Raw genomic sequence first — 24006 nt, 5'->3', positions numbered from 1 at the left:
CTTTAGCTCTGTTAATAACTGGTACTCACCTGCCACCCTCCCTCCCCCCACCCCGTGATGACTATGAAGAGATGTAGCCACTCTGACTTTTGCTGGTCATTTTGGCTCATGCTCAATCTGGCAGCATGAGATACTCAATGTTGGCCATTTTAATCCTAGGACGAGTTGTCTTTACAATGCTGCTGGATGGTGGGTTGTGCCCAGTACCTCTAAAAATCCTATGAAAAATACAAGGATTCCTGAATTTCTAACAGTTTCACTGGTGTTCATTGAAGGTCAAGAGCCAGAGGGAGTAGCAACATGTCTACGGTCACATAACTAGCTACATGGCAGAAATAGAAGAAAAACCACATGCATCAGTCAGCTTCCTATCATGGTAACAAAATACCTCAGTTAAAACAACTTAAAAGAGAAAAGATTTATTTTTGGCTCATAGCTTGGGAGGTTTCAGTCTTTAGTCAATTAGGTTTGGGGGCCTGTGGAGAGGTAGCACGTCACAGATGGAGCATAGGGCAAAGAAGCTGCTCACCTCATGTGAATGGAAAGTAAATCATAAGAAAAGGGTCAGGGACCCACAGTTCCCTATAAGGACACACCTCCAGGGACCTAACTTCCTCTCATGAGGTCCTACCTCCTGAAGGTCCCACGACCGTAGTCTAGTGACAAAGTTTTTAACACATGGGCTTTTGGGGATACTGTCTAAGCTACAGTGTTGGGCTTCAGCCCTCTCATAACATCATGGGCTGCTGCCACCTGTGATGCTATCCATGGGATCATGGGAACACAAATACAGGGTCTTCAGATGGGATCACAGCACTTCCTGACCCCCCCCCCCCACACACACACAGCTGGATTATGACGGCAGGCTACAGAGCACCTTCACTGTGTTACTCTACCTGCATTTTGTTTGTTTGCTTGATTTTGTTTTCGTGGTGGTTCTGGGCTTGGACTCAAGGCTTCACATTCTTCATAGGCCTTTTCACTCATGGCAGGTGCTCTATCTCTTGAACCATACCTCCAGTCTAGCATTTTGCTGGTTAATTGACGATAAAAGTCTCAGGGGCTTTTCTGCTTGGGCTGACTTTGAACTATGAGCCTCAGAGCTCAGTCTCCTTAGTAACTAGGATATCAGAAGTGAGTACTTATTTGTCTGGCTTACTTGCAGCTTTTTAAGGTGTACTTTCAAAAGAATCATACAATAAAATTATGATCTGTACATTGAAATTAAATTTATGTTGCTTTCGCTCTTTCCTTGCTGAAAGCACATGAAAAGCCATTCCACAGAGCAATTTTAGATGATAGAAAAATGTTGTTAATAATTTCCTTAAATCATTTCAATCCTGAAAACAAAACAAATAAAGACGTCATCTCTGAAATTCATTACTAATTTGCTAGTAGAAAGCCAGCAAAAACTGTTTTATGACAGATACTATATTAGGAAGATATGGAAAGAAAACATATACAACATCTTGGGAATTTTCTAAATGTTTTATTTTAAGTGAGCATTAAAAAATTTTAAATCTGCAAGTCCTATTATCTCTCACCTAAATAAAAGTTAACAAGAAATAAAACCCCTGAGAAAAATACAATACTTGGAAAAATTGTATGTGTATAAACTATATTTTCTCTTTCTCGTTTTAGAGTAAAACTTTTGACAGGTGGGAACTATTGATTTCAGAGTGAATCAAATGTTCAATTTAAATTGTTTATAGAGTTCTATAAATAAGGATGTAAAGAAAAAATAAAAATAAAATAAAATTTTTTGTTTTCTAAAAGAATGGGGTTTGGAAAATCAGTTTTCCTACCTTGCCAGAGATCTAAGTTCTGTATCTAGTATGCGGAATGAAAGTGGGGGGTGAGCTAAGGAGGGAGGTGGCATCTCTATCCAGCCTATGCTTTCGAGAGTTTATGCTTTTTCTGGCCTTAGAAAGCCAGTCTAGCCATGACCATCATCAGAAGTATTATACATCAACACATTTTCACTCACTGGTGTTGGTGTGCGAATTAAAGTTATCAGGTCTTAGCAGGCCTGGAAGTTTTTTGCTTTTTGTTTTTTTCTGTCAGTCCAGGGCTTGAACTCAGGGCCTGGGCATTGACATTTAGCTTTTTTGTTCAAGGCTAGCACTTTACCACTGGAGCCACAGCTCCACTTCCAATGTTTCTTTTGTATGTTCTTCCCTCTATGGTATTTCCCCTGTTCATTGTATTTGATTTTGGTACCCTGGTATTGTATATATGTTTATTTGAATTAGGGAAGGGAAGGGGAACAACAGAATGGTGAGACAAAGGACAAGGGGGAACCAAAGCAACAGGAATATACACAAGACAATAGGTTGGAAATGAGCTGTACAACCTAGGGTGGAGAGTGTTGGGGGGAGGGAAAGAAGGAGAAAACTGAGGGAAGGGGTAACAAGTTTGACAAGCAATGTACTTATTACCTTACTTATGTAACTGTAACCCCTCTGTACATCACCCTGACAAAAAAAGTAAATAAGAAAACAAAAGAAGCTCCCCTCCTCCCAAAAAAAAAAAAAAGAGTATCATGGACTTTACTGCTTGAGCTGGCTTCAAAAACCCACATAGGTTTTGACTAGCTGAAGATAGTTTAGGTGGCACTGGAGCACTGAACACTGACTCTGAAAAATCTAGAATGAGAGTCCCTGGAATGGGAAATACACTTGAGACAGGAAAAGGGAAGAGCTTTGAAATACAACAGTAGCATTCTACGTGCATGTGCTGTGCGTATGTGTGCTTGGCCCAAGAGAGCTCAGAAACTGAGGAGTGGAAGGGAGTGTGCCCGTACCTTTACTCATTTTGATCAGAGCTCTGGGGTTTCAAGGCATGGCTTTTTTTTGTCTAGTTACAGACCAATGACTTGGCTTGGTATTCATCTGTCCTAATACTAGAGGAAAAATAGGCTGTCTGAATTTACTGAGAACTGGCCATTGTTGAGTTTGATCTCTGCTTTATGTTCTTTGTAAAACTTAACACCTTTGGAAAGACCTTGACAGTCTACTGAACAAAAAGGTCATTGCAAAGAAATTCCTCTTATTCTGCAATCTGACCAGGTCAAATCAACATAGTGATGCAGAGTCTACTTAATAATTGGCCTGGGCTAGAACAAAGGCCTGGGGAACATGTTGTACCAGGCCATTCTTTCACACTGTAGAGGAAAATTGATGGCTTATTGAATAAGGAACATTTTATTGTTTGAAATTAGAACCATTTTACTAAATACACATACTGTGATTGTGTCAATATTCAATGATGTTTTAGAAAATAGATGTGGAATGTAAACGATTGTTCTGTTTTTCATGGTTTGGAGCAAAATGCTCATTTAATTCTCTATGCATCCAGCTGCCACATGTCCTTGCTGAGGGATAGGGAGGAGCGGGGCGGGGGGTGGGGTGGGTGTGGAGATACACCTCTGCACTTGAGTCTGATTGCTAAGAGTGGGCAGGAAGGAAGGGCTGATGTGTCAGCCCTCAGAGGCTGGCCAGGAGGCTTTGGTTGCCTTCTTATAATTCTGAAGGGATTATTTTATTTGGTACTTTTAAATATAATTCCTTGTCAAGCTTTAAAAATGTTCAGCTCATTTCACCAAACATAACTCTGCTTTAGACAATTGTCAACTATACTTGCATTTAAAAAAAGTATTCAAGTGCCCAAAGCCCTTTTTTCTATACACCACAGGCTGACCTTTTAAAACCTTGCTGATGGCTTATCAACTTCACAGGACAGCTTCTTTTACCCGTGCCCCCGAGCAGTTTAATTACATGTTTCTGTGAATTCTGGGAAGTCAGACAGCTCTTAAACTCTGACATTTACTGAACAAAAGGCACCAACTGAGTAAGATCCCTTTGTTGTGTTTATATCTGCAGCTGAGTTTTAAGCCTATTGACAAATAACTACTTTCAACCCTTTCTTAGGTTCCAGAGTTAGAAGGAAAGTTTAGAAGTTGGCTGCCTATATAAAATATTACTGAAGAGGTCCTTGTGGCAAACCTGGACACACTTTGAGACTTAAAAGAAGTTTCAGGAGAAAATTCTGAGGTTCTTTTAGCTTGGATCATCATTCAGTATTTAATTTAAATTTCTCTAACTAGAATTTCAGTAAGGTACTTGTGGTTCAAGAAAGCATATGCCAGCCAGGCACCAGTGGCTGATGCCTGTAATCCTAGCTACTCAGGAGGCTGAGATCTGAAAATTGTGGTTCAAAGTCAGCTTGGCAAGAAAGTCTGTGAGATGATTATCTCCAGTGAACTTCCAAAATGTTGAAAGTGAAGCTATGGCTAAAGTGGTAGGCTTTGAGCAAAAAAGTTTAGGAACAGTGCCTAAGCCCTGCCTTGAGTTAAAGCTCCAGGACTGGCACAAAAGGAAAAGAAAGGAAGGAAGGAAGGAAGGAAGGAAGGAAGGAAGGAAGGAAGGAAGGAAGGAAGGAAGGAAGGAAGGAAGGAAGGAAAAATAAAAGAAAGCATGTGCCTCTGAGAGGCATGCCTGCTGGGAAATGGTCCAATGAGGAAGCTATCATCCTTGCATTCCTATTACACCCCATCCATCCCCCTTTTGCTGTAGGGAAGCAAATAACTCCTTGATACTTCCCTCAGCCTCACAGAATCCATAGACTCTGTCTCTACTTTGCCTCCATTGGTCAGAAATTTACATCCAGCCTATCTCATCAGAGCCTGACAAGCTGGGCCCTTGATTTTATCGCTATGACTTGACTTTTGACCCTGACTCCTTTGATTGCTTCAGTATCTCACATGATAACTGGTGTCTAGGATGCCTCTTCTGACCATCCTCCAATCTGCTGCCTGAGTCATCTTTCCAGAATTCAGAGTTGGACAGACAGACCTTCTGCCTACCATCTGTAGCTTACTTTCTGTATTATTATATGTCATGGCATTGTAATAGAAATAAGGTAGACTAATAGCTCATAGCCCTTAGCAAGGCACATCTACCATTCCCTGTCCTGTATCATCTTTTCTCATCTCTCTGCCTTAGGAGCTTGACCCTTTTTGTCCCAAGAATAGCAGAGCATTTAGAATTCACATGCATATGCATATACTCACACACATATGTACACACACATACCTCAGTTGTTCATGTTTCCTTTCTTTGCACATGATATCTCTGTGTTTATTTTCCCAGGATGTTCTTTCCCTTCTTGTCCACCTGCCCAAACCCACTTATCTTTCTGACCACAAATGGAGAATTTCCAAGGCTGTTCCTGCTGGGTTATCCTTCCCAGATTCACCCTTTCTTCTTTGGTAACACCATACTCCCTAGTTATATGCTACCTCCACAGTTCTCACCTAGTCACTCATGTGTCTATGTATGAGTGGTGAATGATAGATAAAACATCTAGCCTGTCACAGACATTGAGAACAAACTGAGGACACTGGAGGTTGTGGTTGTTTGGGCAGCTAAGTTGACTTCAGATTCTTATGTCTGGAAAGAGAATTCGGACAAGATGCAAACATAGTAAAAGTGATAGGAAAGTTTAATACAAAAGAATTATTGCAGGGGAGGGAGAGGGAGAGGGAGAGGGAGAAAGAGACAGAGAGAGAGAGCAGCACGTGGCATAGACATTCCTCGGGAAGATGACACTTCAGTCCATTTCAGCTATCTTATCCCAACTTTGAGGAAACAGAGATTGGCTTTGAATTAACTAGGGAAAATTGGGCCTCTTGAAGACAGCTTTCTGATTGGTGGATCTCCTTTTTGTTCCTTATAAGCTTGTGACTCCACAGACTTAGGTCTCATCCTGTTTCTTCATTCTTTTGCCCTTACTGACCAGGTATCTTACTTCCTTACTACCCCCATTTCCTTGTCAGGCAGGTTTTGATCTATCAGCTTACCCTGCCATCCTCAAGTTGTGTAGGCCACAATTCCCTGGCTGCCATCTTTCCTACTCACCTCTATCCCTTTCAGAGACATGAAACACATAGCTAGAATCTAAAGGATTTGGAGCTCTTTGGAAGACTGTTAAAGTCTTTTTCAATTTTATACAAAACACATGAGAGAATTAATTTATAAAGATAAATGTTGGCTTATAGTTTTGTTTATGTTGGCGTATAGCTTTAAGGAGGTTCTGTCCATTACTAGGCAGACTCATTGCTATCAGGCCACTGATAAGGTACAGAATGTGATGGAATGAACTTCCTGCATGGCCATGGGGCAAAAGGAAAGAGGAAGAGGCTATGGAGTAAGGGTCATATAAACCCACTTAAGGGTACATATCCAGTAATCTGAGGACTTCTTTTAAGGCCCCTTCTTAAAAGCACCTCCCAACAACACTATCCTGGGGACCAAGCCTTTGGGGGACATCAACCTCTAAACTCAAGCAAAGACAAAATGCTGCCAGCTCAACACGGCGGACATGACTGCTGGGTTGAGTTGTTAAATCAGCAGGTCAGTTAATATGGTCCCAACTTCAATGGTCCATCATTGTCTTCAGCATTTCACTGCTGACCGTCCCTCCATAAGAATTCCTGCAGGATAGTAATTTTATGCTAGCTTTAAAGACTTGCTAATTCTATGTTATATATTTTCAGTTACACATTGTCAGTGGGAGCATCTTAACTGGCACAAACGTGGCAGTTGAATTCCAGGTTATCTTGACTGCTGTTGTGTAAGGTATCTGCTAAGTATACAGGGGTTGGGAGAGGGTGATAATACCCATGCCAAACAAAAACTCTGCTATCCTTTAGTAAAATGTTGCAGGTGTCCATAATTAGAGTTGAATAGATCCTAATGCATTATTATCTTGATAAAGAGGTGCCTCTTTTAGGAAAGCTATAATCAGTGCTCCCTCAGGCTTTCTTGTGTAAGTCAGAAAAGCCAGTTGACTCAACATAGGCCCACCCGCTGCTCAAGGGTTAACTCTGCCCAAATTTCAGACAAAGCCTCAGGGAAGAACCTAAGTCTCTAAAGCAGACTTTTAAATCATTTCAAGGTCAAGGGTGACTGAATTTTCAGAAAAATACAAGATGCGTGCAATTTCTTAAAACAGTTACAAACTCCTTAATTTAAGATAGCTCATAGCAAACCCACACATGGACGTATGGACTTCTGCAGTTAGTGAAAAATATCATTGAAAACCCTTCAATTGCTGTCTTATTTACCATAGCTAAGATATGGAACCAACCCAGATGCCCCTCAGTAGATGAATGGATCAAGAAAATGTGGTGTATATATATACAATGGAATTCTATGCCTCCATCAGAAAGAATGACATTGCCCCATTTGTTAGGAAATGGAAAGACTTGGAAAAAATTATATTAAGTAAAGTAAGCCAGGCCCAAAGAAACATAGGTCCCATAGTTTCCCTTATTTGCAATAACTAGTATATATCTGAGTCAAGCAGAAAAGGTCAGATAAGTTGATGTTAGGGAAATGAACCCTAAGATATATATTCAAATGTTTTTTTTTTCTTTCATACAATTGTTTCTAACACATTTATAAGATTATTTCTTTGTTGCTTTGTCCCTCCCCCACTGTATAACCCCTGCTTTCATTGTATTTGATGTTGTTATAATTTGTGGAGGGGAAGGGAAAAAACAAATCGTTTAAATAGGGATACTGTTGGACCCATTGCAACAATGAGACGTACAAGTCGTTAAGTTGAAAATGAACTTTACAACTTTGGTGGGGGGGGAGGAGGGTTGGGTGTGTGGGGGGAGGACCGGATGGGAAGGGGAAACAAAGGAGGAGGCTACAATGCTTGATAAGAAATGTACTCATTTTCTTGCCCATGTAATTGTAACTTCTCTGTACAGTATTTTCACAATAAAAAAAAAAAGAAAACCCTTTAATTGCTGAGAAAGCAGACTATGCCTGCTTTGTGTATTCATTGTTCCGTTATATACATTATACAAGAAAGAGCAACATACAGATTATAAGTTTCTAGGATGTTTTAAACGTGTGTGTGTGTGTGTGTGTGTGTGTGAGAGAGAGAGAGAGAGAGAGAGAGAGAGAGAATGAGGAAGCTTCTAGTTGCTGAGATTCTGAAGTTGAATATGAGAACACCAAATGCACTGACGATGCAGCTCCATCCCATAAACCTGCCATGCTTTGGCAACTCTAGAAGAGCTACTGGTTGGGCTTTTGATGCCTGAATGCTGGCCCAGAAGCAAGAATGTTGGAAATCACTAAAATTTATTTCCTGTCAGGTATCAAGGACATCCATCTTGCTCTTCCAGTACTTTCTCATCCTCATAATGCACATTTGAAAAAAAAATAGGCAATAGGTACATAAGGTGAAAAATAAGTCACCATAATTACTAATAATCCTTTTCTTTTAGATTGCTAAATGATAACTTGGGCTTTTAGATTTCCTTTGACAATGAAAAAGTCAGCTTTTTGGTAGTGCACTTTTACTCATAAATCATCAGCTTGAATGAAGAATACACACACACATACACACACAATCACACAGGTGGATACACATACACACAAAGAGCTGTATGTAATTGGTTTATGCAAACCTGAACTCTACTTATTCCAGGCTAAGGTTTTTGCTCTGCAGATTTACTTTGAGCCAGTCACCAACGGGCTTTCGTCTGAGTTTGTTTGTCTTTTGCTTGGGTTCTGCTGTTGCCTGTCTCTGTGCTGCCCTTCTCTCACAGCTGTGCAACGGAGGCTCAGTCACCGAGCTTGTCAAAGGTCTCCTCAGATGCAGCCAGAGGTTGGACGAAGCCCTGATCTCCTACATCTTGTATGGAGCCCTCTTGGTAAGAACATCCATCTAGCTGGGGGTGACCAGAGAGGGGACAATCTGTCCACTTGTTAGATCTCCATTGCACATGAACGGGGACACTGTTCTATAAAACTCAAGGATTATTCATAGCAGGAAGGGGTAGCCAAATGTGTGTTTAGATTAGATTATGTAGTCATAGGGTAATTGCTTTAAAATAAGTAACTCTCCCCCTTTCTCTTTCCTGTCCTGTGGTGATGGTGGGGCACCATGCAGGGCCTCCAGCATTTGCACAACCACCGAATCATCCACCGGGATGTGAAGGGAAATAACATTCTTCTGACAACAGAAGGAGGAGTTAAGCTCGTTGACTTTGGTAATGACTGTATGCCATTTGTTTTCTTGATGTGTACAGCTTAGCCAAAGGGGACAATTTATTGCTATCTCAGAAGACTAGGGCCTGTCTATACCACAGGCTGAGGGAAATGCATGCTGGAGGGTAGGGGGGGCTTACCAGATGGACCACCCCAGGAGATGCTGTTTGTTCATCGATTTCTAGCTTTAAAAGCAATTTTGTGAAAGAAATAAAAGTGTTGCAAAAAAACCTGATAGGAAAAGAGAAACTTTCTACTTTTTCTGGTGAGATTTATCTTGTTTCAGGGCAATGATTTGCATTTTGTCATCTGTTCTTTTGCATATGAAAAGAGAAAGCAGTTTGGTTTTTCAAATGACTTTCACTTGCCTTAGGCATCTCAATTCCCAGTGAGCTGAAGGTAAAATAGTCCTTTGGGTCTAGCAGCTAACATCTTGTTAAATTGTGATGATTGCTGTCACTTGTGAGGCTGGTTGAGCTGGAAACATGAACGGGACTTGGAAAGTTGGGAGGAAATGCAGGCAATATCTCCTGAGGCCGGAGATATTAAACATCTTCTGGACACATTCATATGATGATAGGTGCAAACCAACAAATAGCCTGCCTTTTCTGGTATATGGGATGGTTTAATCTGCTTAATGAGTTCAAGACTAGTTAGTAAGACAGGCTTATGGTTACAAGTTATGAGAAACACATAAAACACTTTTCAAAATGTTATCAATATGTTAGAGTGAAAACAAAATTGATGATTTTGAGTAAGCATTATTTTATCGATAAGGAAGAATTTGTGTGAAAATGTGTCTCTAAATCAGTTGTACAGGAGAAATTATTTAAAAATAAATGGGTATTGAGTTGTGTTGGTCTACAAGGGGGAAAACAAAGAAAAATGGCAGAGGAGTCACTGCATTTAAGACTTATACTCATCTCTCCACAGGAATGCTATGGCTTCAATACTATGTGGCATGGAGGGTAAAGATGTGTTTTTTACATGATCCTGAAAGCACTAAATGTGAGGTTGGGAGGGAAATAGCCTAGAGGGATGAGGATAGGGATTAATACTAGTTTGTTCATTTACCAGTTTTGTAAATTACTTACTGGTCTAGTTACTGCAAAAGAAATTTCTAGAAATTAAAAAAGAGAAATAGTTGTTTTAACCAAAAATGGAGTGGGGGACTTTGTAAAATAAGAAATTGTGCAAATAGAGTTTAAAGAGCTAAGACAGCTCTGTGTAGTGGTGAGTGCTTGTAGTCTCAGTTACTTGGGAGGCTGAGGCTGGAAGATCTCTTGAACCCAGGAGTTTGAGGTCAGCCTTGTCAGCATATCAACATTCTGTTTTAAGACAAAACAACAAATTAAAAACAATAGCAGCAACAACAATAAAACCCATCTTTGTCTTTCTGATTGAGAGTAAACAGAGAGGAAGCAGATTACCGCCCCCCTCCTCAGTTCTTGGTATATCCGGGTCTGATATTTTTGATATATTCAAGGGTGGCCCTTTGCTAACAAGCTCCTCAAGGTTCAGGCTTCTAAGTTCTTGTTATCAATAGTATTTGTAGCAATGTCATTATCTAAGAGGTAATGTTACACTTCTGCTTATAGTAAAATAATGCCTATGTTTGTAAAGGTCTTTACATTATTGTTCTCTTATTTGCACTTGGCAAGAATCTTCTTTGTTGGCCTGAAGCCGGTGGCTTATACCTGTAATCCTAGCTAGCTAGGATCAAAGTCCAAAGCCAGCCCAGGCAGAAATGCCCTTGAGACTCTTATCTCCAATTAACCACCAGAAAACCAGAAGTGGTGCTGTGGCTCAAGTAGTAGAATGCTCACCTTGAGCTGAAGAGCTCAGGGACAGTGCCCAGGCCCAGAGTTCAAGCTCCAAGACTGACAAAAAACAAAACAAAACAAAACAAAACAAAAAACCATACCAAAACAGCAACAACAGGAAAACTGAGGCTCAAAATTGAAACAGTCTGCTGGGTGCTGGTGGCTCATGCCTGTAATCCCAGTTACTCAGGAGGCAGAGATCTGAGGATCATGGTTCAAAGCCAGCCTGGGCAGGAAAAGCCTGTGAGATTCTGATCTCCAATAAACCACTAGAAAACCAGAAGTAGCACTGTGGCTCAAGTGGTAGAGTGCTCGCCTTGAACTGAAGAGCTGAACTGTGCCCAGGCCCAGAGTTCAAGCCCCATGACTAACCCCCCCCCCCCCCGCCCCAAAAAAATAGAAACAGTCATCCCATTAGTAAAAGGCATAATTGGGATGGAAAGAAAGTCTTCTTATTCTTAATAGGTACAGCTTTACTTCTACCCTATTTCTTCTCCCTATGGAGAAGAGAGCTAGTTAGATGACATTGGAATTACATTAAAATTCAAGTCCTTAATGTTGAGCTTTAGATAATAATGTTACTGTCAATTTCTTTTTTCCATTTGACAAACAATGTTTTCTTGCCAACTTTTTGAGCTTCTAGGCAAGATAAGGCTCTGCAATCTTTTACTGTCGACACCGATGCTCCATTATAGATAACACATGTCAGTCATCTTCCTTCGCGAGCTGCGGCGCCTGCACAAAGAAGCCACCTGAAATGATTGGGGAATAATAAGAGGGAGGTATTCTGGGTTGATACCAGTGGTTGGTATTTTTCTTCTGATTCCAAATTTGTAGTGATATGGGTAGGAATAGTCATTAGGGAAAAAAAGTTCTAATAGATAGAATGATAAATGCTCCAGTATAGGGTTTGGCAAACTATAGCTCAAGGGCCAAATATGCTCCATCTTCTATTTTTGTATAGCACTTTAGCTAATAAATATATACTTATACAGTATATATTTATATAGAATACATGTAATATATATTTATATACACATGTATGTGTTTATATACAGATGTATATGTAATATTTATGTATATAGTATATATTATTTTTGTTGTTGTTGTTAGCTTTAAATAGTCATACAAAGGGGTTTCAATTCAACATGTCCATATGAGTACAATCCAGCTTGACCAATGTCACCCATATTTGAGTTTTTTTGAGATGAGTTCCTATTACCTCAGGTTGGCCTTGAAACATCCGTGTAGTCCAAGTTGGTCTCAAATTTGCAATCCTTCTGCCTCAGGCTTCCCAATGCTAGGATTACAGGTATACACTACCACCATCTCCAACTTGATTGTTATATTTTTTTAATTATTGGGTAAAAGACTAAAAAATACTTTAAGACATGTGAAAGTTATATGAAATTGAGATTTTAGCACCTATAAATAAAGTTTAATTCGAATATAGGCAGACTCCTTCTTCTACATGGTTCTGTGACTGCTTTAGCCCATAAAAACCTTCTATAGGCAGGGACTACAAGGTGCATGAAACTGAAAACAATACTATCTGTGCTTTTATTGAGAAGATGGCCAACCTCTGGTATAGCATCATCCCCTGCTTCCTGCTGAATTCTGATACCCTTTTTTTGCAGGTGTCTCAGCTCAACTCAGCAGCACGCGTCTCCGGAGGAATACGTCAGTTGGTACCCCATTCTGGATGGCTCCTGAGGTGAGCAGGGAACATGTGGTTCTTGGTACTTGTTGAATGTCTTGTTACTATGCCATTTTATAGGTAAAGCCTATGTTGCTCAAACTTTTCAAGGCAGACAAAATATTTTTATCCTCATAGAAAGCTAAGTATTCTAATTTGCCTAATGATAGTAAGACGTTGCTCTCCAAAAAGTGGAATTAGATTGCAGCTAGCCCATAGCCTACCATCATGCAATTAGAAAAAGGTGCCTTCTCCAGGAGCGGCAGCCTTCTCCAAGGATCATTGCTTGGCAAGTCCAGCCAGCCTTTGTCTAAATTAGAAAGAGTCACCTTCCTTGGAAAAATGCAGCCTCAATGACACATGGCTTGATGAGGCATCTCATTTCACTCCAGCTCTCCTGCAGAGTTATATGCGGTAGCCCTGGTTGGTTTTTGTTACCACGTACATAGCAACTTCTCTTGTGTACTTTGTTGGCTTGGCTCTCGGCAGTAAAATGGGATTTGGTCCTGATTTAGTTCTGGCCTCATCATAGAAGTCTCTGGGAAATGACGCATGTAGAAATTTGGGGAGCTTTCCAGTTAGATGAGCCATACCCTCAAATACCACTCTCCTCTGCTTGTCAGGTCAGCATTTGATTACACGGTACCCTGACCTTTGCCAGCAAACAGTTTACTAGGAGGAAGATGGGTTCTTTAAATAAGAGACCGTAGTAGATGCTCAGCTTCCCTAAATGTCTTTCCATTCCCGGTTGTTCACATGGGCGGTCTTTTGTGTGCCAGCCAAACTGGTCCCTTACCATAGCAATTGGTTCTTATGAATCTCTGCTCTAATTTCTTCATGGCTTCCCACAGTCCATGGCTCCTCTCTTTGGGTCATAGGTAATGACTAGACCCATTTGAAAGAAAAACAAACCCAATAGACAAGATCCATTTGAAAGAAAAACAAACTTTACTTAAGTGATTACTTAAATCTTAAATGTTTCTTAAAAAGGTTTAAAATGCATGATACTACATGTGAACTTCTTGTTTGTACTATAGAACTATAAAACCAACACAAACACAGGCATTATGGAAAAAACTACAAAGCCAGAAACACTCAAGCCAGAAGTGTAATGAGACAAATGACATTGTCTTGTGAGTCTCATTTGTCCTTTGCAAGTTGATCATGTTCCACAGCATGACAGCATGGGTTATTTTGAGTCTGGCATACCTACTACTATGTTCCATGTGGTGATCCAGTCTTCCTCCTACTTGGCTATTTCTGCTAGCATGATCTTGTTCAAACAGCACCTCCTGTGACCTCCAAGTGCTATTGTCTGTTGGCTGGATCCAACTTTAGAACACATAGTATGTGGGCACTAAGACTAATGGCAAATGGTCATCCAGATGATGTAGAATCAGTGTTCATTCCTCCTCCTCCTCCATTCTTCTATCTCTAGGGATTGTGTCATTCTTTAAGCCCTGATATACTTTTTACATAATCTGGAATAGTACTCAGAGCTCTGGAAAATTACTCCTTAATCTTTAAGTTTGGCTCAAAGGCCAGCTCCCCTCAGAGATCTTCTCTGGTCTCTGGCTAGCACCGAGGATCCTGTGTTTAAGTTCCACTGCAGCTATGCACCTACCACCCGTGCCCTGTCACCACAGTACCAACAGTGCTGGTGGCAAGTCTTCCATGAACTTGGAGCTCTGGTGGTACTGGGATGCCCAGCTTGATGTACAGTGCTGCATGTGGAGTGGGGGCTCAAACAGTATCTGTGAGATAGATAGATGTATTGTTAAATAAGCCAGACGGCTAAGGGGAATTTGGAGGGTACTATGAGCATGCAGCCAGAGCCACTGACAGTACATCTCTCTGTGGATCTTAATTGGTCTGTTCTGAAAGGAAAACAGAGAAGATGGAATTTCTATTAGTTACTTTTGTGTTTCTTTGATCAACACCCCCAAGGAAATAACCTAAAAGGAAGAAAGACTTATTTGGGCTCATGGCTTTGGAGGGTTCAGTCTATGGTCATTTGGCCCCAGGTGTTGGGCTGAATTTCCATCCTGGTGGTGGGAAAGTGTGGAGGAAGTTTTCACCACACGGCAGACAGAAAGCAGAAAGAAAAAGAGACAGGAACAAGAGACAGGGACAAGATGTTCCCAGGACCCCATCACCACCTCCCCAACCTACTTTTCCCAGGTTGATCCAACTTTCTGAAGTTTCAGAATCTCTCCAAATAGTGTTACCAGTTGAGGAACAGCATACAGCATAGGAACCTGTGGGGACTGTTTCATAATCAAATTCTAACAATGTTCTTGTTCTAATCGGAGCAAACTGATTTTCAGAATCAGTTGTCTCAGGAGGCATGTTCCTGTCTACTCTGCTCTAGGATCTAGGTTGCAGTTCTTGGCCTGAATCATTCTCACAATTTTTCTGAATGGAGAATCACTTAAGCCTTCTCTTTTGGTTCCTATAGGAAAGCTAGGTGCTCATGGTGCATGCCTATAATACTAGCTACTCAAAATTGCAGTTCAGTTCCAGCCTGGGCAGGAAAGTCTGTGAGACTGTTATCTTCAATTAACCACCAAAAAGCCAGAAGTGGAGCTGTGTCTCAAGTGGTAGAGCACTAGAGCGAAAAAGGTCACAGGCAGTGGCCCAGGTCCTAAGTTCAAGCCTCAGACACAGAAAAAAATGTTTATAGGAATAACCCTTCATTTGTTGGTTCAATTTAACACATACTTAAACTCTCTACTATGAGCAATATTTCATAGGAAAGCAATATATACTTATACTTTCAAGGAAAGCAATCCTTGAAAGTATAATTAATCAGTAATGGTTCAGATTAGCATTGTCTTTCTGTGGTGGCCTGAACAGTATATTGATCGTAGAGTGCTTTTCCTTTGGTTTGTGTGAATAATTGGATTTGGATTATAGGCAGCAACAGTGCACATAATACTAATGCCAGTGAAGTAAAACCATAACAGATGACCTTTATGTTTATTTTTAAAATGAGATTGAAAATGCCAGGTGCTGGTAGCTCATGCCTGTAATCCTAGCTCCTCAGGAGGCTGAGATCTGAAGACTGAGGTTCAAAGCCAGTCAGGCAGGAAAGTCCATGAGATTCTTATCTCCACATTAACCACCAGAAAACTGGAAGTGGAGCTGTGGTTCAAAGTGGGACAGTGCTAGTCTTGAACAAAAAAACTCAAAGATAGTTCCCAGCCCTGAGTTCAAGCCTCACAACTGACAAGAAACACAGAATAAAAAAAGAAAAAGAAGAAAGATCCTTGATCCTACTTTATTTTTAAGAAATTAAATCATTATTTTTTCCCATTATTATTTCACAAGCTTGAGTAACTGAAATGTTCAATTCAAATAGCCTGTCCTGCAAACCTGGTAGCTAATAGAATGTGAACTTAGCACCATCACATGTAGAAAAGCAGTCAAGACTTAGGGTTTACCAGGGCAGCTCAAAGCTCAGCACACATGGACCATCTTAATGTCAGTAGGATCTGTCTATTTCCTCTGCCTGCCTCATCTGGGCAGTGTTGAAGTTGAAAATGCTACAACAGTAGAGAATTCTATAGAATGCGCTCACGATCTCTAGAGTGTACTCATACTTTGAAACAATAGTACTGGGAAGAGAAATTGCCTGGCAAAGTGAAAGATTGATTTAAAAGGTATGATTAGTATAATTCTTCTTATGAACTAAATGTATTAGCAGCATACTGTGACTACAGGAAGATTATCTTAAGAGGGAAAGGTAAAAGTGTAATACAGAAACTATGTATTTAGCAGATTAGCATGAGCAAAATAATTTTAATAATAGAAAATTGCTTTCATATAATAAGAGCACAGGAAGATGGTTCCATATTTTGATTCTGTGGCTCAATAAAATCATCAAAAATCCAGATTTTTTTTTTAGTGTTGCTGGGGATTGAATGCAGGGCCTTATATATGCCAGGCAAACATTCTATCATTTAGCTAAAACCCCAGCTTTGAAGCCCAGATTCTGTCTTTCAGTACCATAAGTTAATGTGCAAAGTAATGTAAAAGTAACATATATTAATAATACAATAATACAACTAGTTTGATCTGCAACAACCTCAGTTCCAGATAGGTTCATATCCTCAGTTACTGGAAGTGAAAACTCCAATATATTCTCTTAATTTGCCACACAATTCAACATATCACAGCATCCTCCACTCCAAATCGCACCCTTCCTTTGTAGTACATCATTCCAGTTTCCAAGGTAATCAGCCAGCCATTTGGAACCTACAGGGCTGCATGTTACCTTGCACACTACCTTAGAGAGTTTGCAGTCTGTATATACACACGCACGCGTGCGTGCACACACATACACACATCACATTGAGTGTTTGAGGCAGATTTATTATGATTATAACAAGCATACCAATTTATCTTCTCATATGGACCTCAACACTTTGTTCTGTCTTATTGGCTGGCCAAGCACTTACATTTCTTTTTCCTTTCTTTTTTTCTTTTTTTTATTTCATTTGGTCAGGTGATAAGCACATCCTGTGACATTTTGTTTGCGTGTTTGCATTTGGGGTTGGGCATGTAGCTCCATGGTAGTGGTAGAGTACTTACCTAGCAAGCAGGAAGCTCTGGGCTCCATTTCCAGTGCAAGAGAAAAAGAAAAAAAAAGCCTCTCTTTAGTGATGTAAATATGTAAATATTCATTTACATGCGTATTGGTTTTTAATCAATTTTGTTGTCTCCCAGATATGCTGTCTTTTTATGGTGTTGGGGATTAAACTCAGGGTCTTCTGAATGCTAGGCAAGCTACATTCCCAGCTCCCTTAAAAAAAAAAACAAAACTCCACAATCTATTAGTTATGTTTATTATTCCTTCTTACTTCTACTGCTTCTTGACAGCTGATTTCTTCAACTAAACAACAGAGAGAATAGTATTCCATATTAGCATAGAAGTTTTACAAATATTATTTTGTAAATATCTTCAAGGATGCCAATTAGTATGATTACATTGTGACTCTCACTGAGGAATCGATCTGCCAAGCCACATGACATGGACTCCGAGTGGACAGGTGGGTAATGGTGAATAGAATTCATATTCTATGACTCAATGAAGAAAGAGATTTCTAATATAGTCATGCCCACTGTCAATATGAGTATTGCTCAGCCAATATTTGCATCCAGCAACTGCCAGGTAATGCTGTGTTGGATAGTGAAAGGGATATAGTCTGTGTAGTTATCAGTGGTGATGGCAGGGGCTTAGGAATCACTGATATTAACCCTCAGTTTTCACAACATTGCAGTTAAGGAAGAATTAAAATGAATTTACAACTGAAATCTAAGAAAATGAATTCTGTTGCCATTATTGTGTTTATTGAGGATACTATAGATGGTTTACAAGATGCCTTGTATTTAGCTGGTGTGTACTGGCCTGGCCATGCTGGCTATTAAAATGTTAATGAATTCTGAATAGCAAATGGTTGTGGTCCAGAGTGTTTGTACTTAAATCACCAGAGAAGCTCTGTGTCTTTGCCTGGGATGTCCCTGACCTCCCAATTGTCCAGCAACTACAGGGACAAAGTCTTTCTGGCAAGGAGAGAGCCTCAGATCAGTTCCCCAGTCTTTTTCCATGGTTGGTGTCACATGCCGGCTGAATGTCAGATATTTTGAATATGGTGTGTGTTAAACAAGGGTAGAGGAAGGAAACATTCATTTACTGGTGAGGGACTGACAACCGGGAACTGTGAGGAATGTAATGGGTGATTTTTCATTATGTTCTTTTATTTCATCCTTACAATATCTTTCAATAGGAGATTGTGTTCTCCAGTTAGCCAAGATAAAAAGTAGGGCTTAAAAGAAGTGAAGGAGAAGCCGGGTGCTGATGAGCTGATAATCATAGCTACCCAAGAGGCTAAGATCTGAGGATTAAGGTTCAAAACCAGCCAAAAAGCCAGAAATAGAGCTGTGTCTCGATTAGTAGAGTACCAGCCTTGAGCAAAACAGTTAAGTGACAGTGCCCACACCCTGAGTTCAAGCCTCAGTGATGGCATCAGTCAATCATTGTGAGAGAAACCATTCCAAATCCACTCACCTACCCTACAAATGGTGGGGGTGGTTTGCTTTTCACATAGCATGAGAATAGCAAGCACAGAGGCATAAACATACATGAAGAGAGGGGAAGAATTCTCATGCTCCTTCAATTTAATTTGTATTTGTAATGAGGGGTGTGGTGAAGAAGATGAGTGTCAGGTGAATGGGATAGAGGGCACAGGGAGACACTAAGAGATAAGGTGGAGGGATGGATGCTTGAAATTGGAGTTGGAGGCACATCATTATAAAAGGTGCAGGTGAAGGACCCCATCGCACATCATTTACAGCCTGACTACTCTTTGTAATCCCACCAATGCAAGAGGCAGCTGTATGGTCAGGACCCAATCTACTCACCATCTTTGGATAACAGCAAACAGTCTGTTTTTTACTGGGAAACAGACTTATGGATAAAATAAACATTTGCTTCTTTTTTAGAAAATTTGTTCTTTTTATTTTATTTTTTTTTACTTCCATCTGCTCGTTGTTGCAAACAAGAGCTAATCAGCTGAGCAGAGAACAGATGCGCTGTGACGGCTCCCAAAATGGGTGTCTCTGCCTGGCAAAGGGTCGTTGACAGGGGATAGTTGCCATGACAACCTGCTTACACCAGTGCAGAAATATCACAGGCATTTTGCAACTACTCTTGACTCCATTAATTATACCATTCCTAGCTAAGTGATACAATAATGCTCTTTCATTTGGTATTGACAAATGAGATATTTTGTGTTTGAAGGTTGAGAAAGCCACAAAACACTAGAGTGTTGAAATGCTGCTATTGTTGTTATTGCTGTTTTATTCTCTTAGTTGTAGCCAATGAATTGGGAACCCAAATAAGAGTTAACATTTACTACATGCTTTCTAGGTGCCAAGTGCTAAGTGCCTTATATGTATTAGCTGATTTATAATCAACACAACCAACCTTGAAGACATAAAGCTAGACCAATGTTTTAGATAAAAAGAGTAAGTCATACAATGTAACCATTCTTGTCAGTGGACAAGTTATTGGGCAATATCACTAGAATTTGAACCCAGGTATCCTCATTATTAGCTACTACACTAACTATACTATGGTGATTTTTTTAATGCTGGTTCTAGAACTTGAACTCAGGGCCTGGGCACTGTCCCTGAGCTTTTGTGCTCAAGGCTAGTGCTCTACCACTTGAACTATGCTCCACTTCTGGCTTTTTTGGTGTTTAATTGGAGATAAGAGTCTCACAGTCTTTCCTGCTCAAGCTGGCTTTGAAGTGTGATCCTCAATCACACTTACAAGCATAAACAATTGACAGCTGTCAGAATTGTTTAATTGTGGCCACCCATGTTCCACTAATGAATCTTGATGAATCTTGGTAGTTGTGTTTTTATTTGTTGTTTATTTGTAATAAGAACATGTATCCGCTCTGATGTTATCTTAAAATGAATGAGGTAAGTAGCAATTCTCCTAACAAAAAATTTTTCTGGTTGAATAGAGAACTTCAGTTGTAGATATTCATGTCACAACAGCCTGTAGGCACAGCACATCTAAAGGGATTAGGACTTGGGAGAGCTTTTAAAGACAAAAGAAAGAAATATACAAAGAGCTGGGGATATAGCTCAGTGGTAGCACATTGATCTAGTATGTTCAAGGCCCAGGGTCTGATCCCTAGGAAGAAAAAGACAGAGACTGGTTATAGAGGCTTTTCCCTGAAGTTGATGCCCATCATTAGGACAGACACTTTGTTTTAGCAATTGACTAGCTGTCTTCATGTTGCTAGCCATCTTTGTGTGAACCATGTAACAAGCAGAAGGTTGGGAAAAGCTTCCTGTGAGATTGGTTAGCATCGATTGCTCTAATGCCTGAGTTCCTCTTCTTCATGGCCTCCCACCTTACCAGCTTTAGACACAAGTAACTTCATTTTGGTATTGATAACTTCCATATTCATATGCTGAGGAGAGCATAGCATTTTAACACAGTATAATTAATGCCCAAGGGAAGAATCTGGAAAAGTCACATTCTTCATGATTGAAGTTAGGAGATTTGAACCTTGCTGTTAGATCTGGCATTTGTTGTTTAAAAAATCTATTGTGGCTCAGTTATTTTTTTTTAATATAGCTTCATTCTGGGGGAAATAAAGAGTTAAAAGCACAAATTTTGAAGTCAAATAAATCTGGACGATTGACTTCAGGCAAATCTGATTATTTTTGACCAGTAAAACGGGGAGAACTGAAACTACAAGAAGGGAAAAGAAGAAAAGAATGGCCTCTGAAGTAAAAATATACTAAGGTGGTGAAAGTGTGTGGGCCCACGCCCCAGGTAGTAAGTGCCCTAATGAGGGCAACAGCCATAAAGACAAGTGAAAGGCTCCATCTAAGGGGACAGACCCTCAACAGACGTTGGACATCCTGGCAGTTGATCTTAGGCTTCCCGGGTTCTCTCCACCCTTCCCTCAGCAAGAGCCACTTCCCTCGCTGGAGTTCTACGGGGGAAGTTGAGTCATATGCCATCTGTCAGTAATAGGGTGGGGTCGGCCCTACAGGCCAAAACCTCGTTTTGGCTAAGTGTAGGGACCCCATCTGAGAACTAAGATCCCGGATGCAGAAGTGTGCCAGGCCAGACCAGAGGCTTCACATAGTCTCAGCGCAGCACCACACAGTGTCAATGCATTGGCCTCCAGGAGCCTGGGAGAAATTTCCAGACTGGGCTCCTAACTTAGTTGCAAAATGAAGGTGGGGGGTGTGAGAAGAGTCAGAGCATGTGTTGTCGTCCTCTTTCTTTATCCTGTTCCGGTGGAGTTAGCCCCAGCTCAGCCTGGGTGCCAATGATGCTGTGGCTGCCCGACCAAGGGACAGGGGCTCAGCCCATGGAAGGGATCTCACATCCAGGCCCATGGGCCTTCAGCAGTCAACGGAAAGCCAAGGGGGAGTGGGGGAGGTGTCATTCAGTGTGAGGAGGTGACTCTGAAGCAGATAAGGTGAGGAGATTGCGGTTTACGGCACTTGCTTGTGTCCCAGGGATTTTCCACTGCTTTTTAGTTTTCAAAAATTAAACAGAACCACTCTGCTAGGAAGATGTCACTTTCTCAAGGACATTGTTTTTTGCATGGGGCTAATATCCTGGCCTAGGACAGAAACCAGAGACTCCTTGCAGCTAGCTGGAGGAGTGTACCCCAGCAGGATTATTGGGGTATTCTGTGTGATTTGTTTCCTTTCCTGTTTCTCAGATGATTCATGGGGGAAAAAACCCCACACTTTTTACCCTCATTGATTTCCTATGCTAGACTCATGCTTCAGAGTCTATCACCCATTTACTGTGTGACCTTGGGTAAAGGTCTTAATCTTTCTGTTTCTTCCTCTTGGGGTAGTGGGTACTTGACCTGACAGGCTCTAGAAGGGCCTCAGTTGTAGATTCCCTCCTCATCCTGTCCTTAACAGTGCTCTGGTGGAGGACAATGATACCTGGCAGAGGAAAAGGGGCGGCAGGAAGGGGGAGAGGTAGAGCGAAGCCACAGCAGGAAATCCATCTTTTTAATGCTTACATCATCAGCTGACAGTGTGGAAGTTACTATGGCTGCCACACTCCACCCATGGTGGTCTTTTCTTCTGTTGCAAGAATCCCCAGGAAGAGCCTCATTCTGCGGGAAGTGCTGGGGAGCCACGGTTCCCAAACGATTTGGGTTTTGAATCTGTTGTGACTTTGGACGGGTCAACCAACTCCCCACATGGGACCTCAGTTTTCTCTTCTGTGGAATAAAGTGTGGTAAATCATTAAGGTCACTTCAGCCTCAAGGGAAGTGTACCCAATCAGAAGTCCTTTGAGCCCCTAAGGACACAGACACAGTTTGGCATGCTGGTATGCCTCTCTTGGGAGAATATACGGACATCAGGTCTATTTCTGAGAAGGGATTTATCCCACAGGAAGGAAAGGGGTCATTTCCCAGAGTTTCTGGGGATTTAGACATAAACAGTTATTATTGTTGTTGTTATTGTTAGATATAAACATTAGTGTGTACTAGCCTCAAACTCAAAATGATTCCTGCTTCACCTCCACAGGCCATGGTGGGTAGCTGAGGTTGAACAAGCTTTTCCTTTGTTTTCAGTTTGACTCTGATTATATATGTCTCTAAAGGTTTAAGCTGGGTGTAACAATTTTGGGGGATAAAAGACTTGTAGAGCATCACATTTTAATTATAGTCCTTTCTGAAGTTGCTAAGAATGCTCTAAATTATTTCTGGCAATTTCTCAGTGCACAAAATATAGACTAAGTCCTATGTTTTATGAAAAGGACATTAAAAAATCAATTCTGGTTCACCTGGACCACATTCTTTTCATTTAAAAAAACCTCAAAGGTCTTAAATATCCTCCCTTAAAAGTTACGTTTCGGGGAGCAGGGGGAAGCTGGGAAGGCATGGGAAGGGTAAACAAAGGAGGAGACTACAATGCTTGATACGAAATGTACTCAATATCTTGCCCATGTAATTGTAACCCCTCTGTACAGTATTTTCACAATAAAAAAATAAAAAAATTAAAATAAACAAATAAATAAAAAATTTTTTAAAAAGTTACGTTTCATCCTTGGGGAGGAGATTTCATCCATCTATTCAGTATCTCAGCTTGTAACAGTGCAAGATATTTGAGCATAAAACTGGCAGAAAGCAGTTGCCAATGTAATAGTTATCATTGAAAATTCTGACTCCAGAGCAGTTCTGTTTAGAAATCTTTCCGATCAATACCATTTTCAATTATTCTGCATGAGTTGTGTAAGCAAAATTAAGATCCTATTTGCCTTCTTACCTCTCAGCCCATCTTATTTACCAGTCTATTGCATGCACTTTGGGCCTCAAGGTCAGCCAAGGATTAATAGCTTTAGGTCTGTTTGCCTTGCCTCTTATTTAGCTGAATTTAGCTCTTGAGATAACAGCATTTTGCCAGCGTACTTGAATGAAATTTTAATCTCGACCTTTGGTTATAATTTAGGACTGCATGATCGATTCTAAGGTGAAAAGTCAGAATATAGAAGGCAAACCTAATTACATTTTTAATAACATTTAGAAATATTAGTGAAGAAATAATAGTCTGAAGAAGCCCTATTATATTTTAAGCTTGATAAATTATTTTTAGGAGAGCAGAGCATATTGAAATATTATTTGCTTGGAGACATTGGTTAAGATCATATTGTTACAGGAGATTTCAGCCCAGCAGTTCTTGGATATATGATTTGATAAAAGGTTTAGATTGATTATCTTCTTGGGGAATCTAGATTTTCCAAGTCCAGGAGCTGTGAATGTGGATAAGTTTTGTTCTTGGTCATCTAGCCTAATCCAAATGTTCATCTGAGATAGTGAAGGCTTGAGGTGAAAACAAGCTGTTCCCT

The 24006-nt window shown here is 40.5% G+C and overlaps 1 protein-coding gene across 12 annotated transcripts in view; it reads left to right on the top strand.

Annotated features, from left to right (window-relative positions):
• Positions 1-24006, top strand: part of Myo3b (myosin IIIB) — a 397916-nt gene that overhangs the window by 10625 nt on the left and 363285 nt on the right. For all 12 annotated transcript variants that reach the window (XR_011371567.1, XR_011371573.1, XM_070021235.1 and 9 more), the window contains exons 4-6: positions 8630-8734; positions 8974-9073; positions 12532-12608. Coding sequence is in view for 10 of the 12 variants with exons in the window: in XM_070021235.1 (XP_069877336.1) it covers positions 8630-8734; positions 8974-9073; positions 12532-12608 (282 nt within the window). In the remaining 2 variants the exon portion in view is untranslated. The remainder of the gene's footprint in view (positions 1-8629; positions 8735-8973; positions 9074-12531; positions 12609-24006) is intronic.

This window comes from Dipodomys merriami, unplaced genomic scaffold (genome assembly GCF_024711535.1).
Source record: "Dipodomys merriami isolate MVZ:Mamm:240054 unplaced genomic scaffold, mDipMer1.0.p SCAF_1, whole genome shotgun sequence".
NCBI lineage: Eukaryota > Metazoa > Chordata > Mammalia > Rodentia > Heteromyidae > Dipodomys > Dipodomys merriami.
The sequence above is the reverse complement of the archived record's forward strand: the minus strand, read 5'-3'. Positions and strand labels throughout refer to the sequence as shown.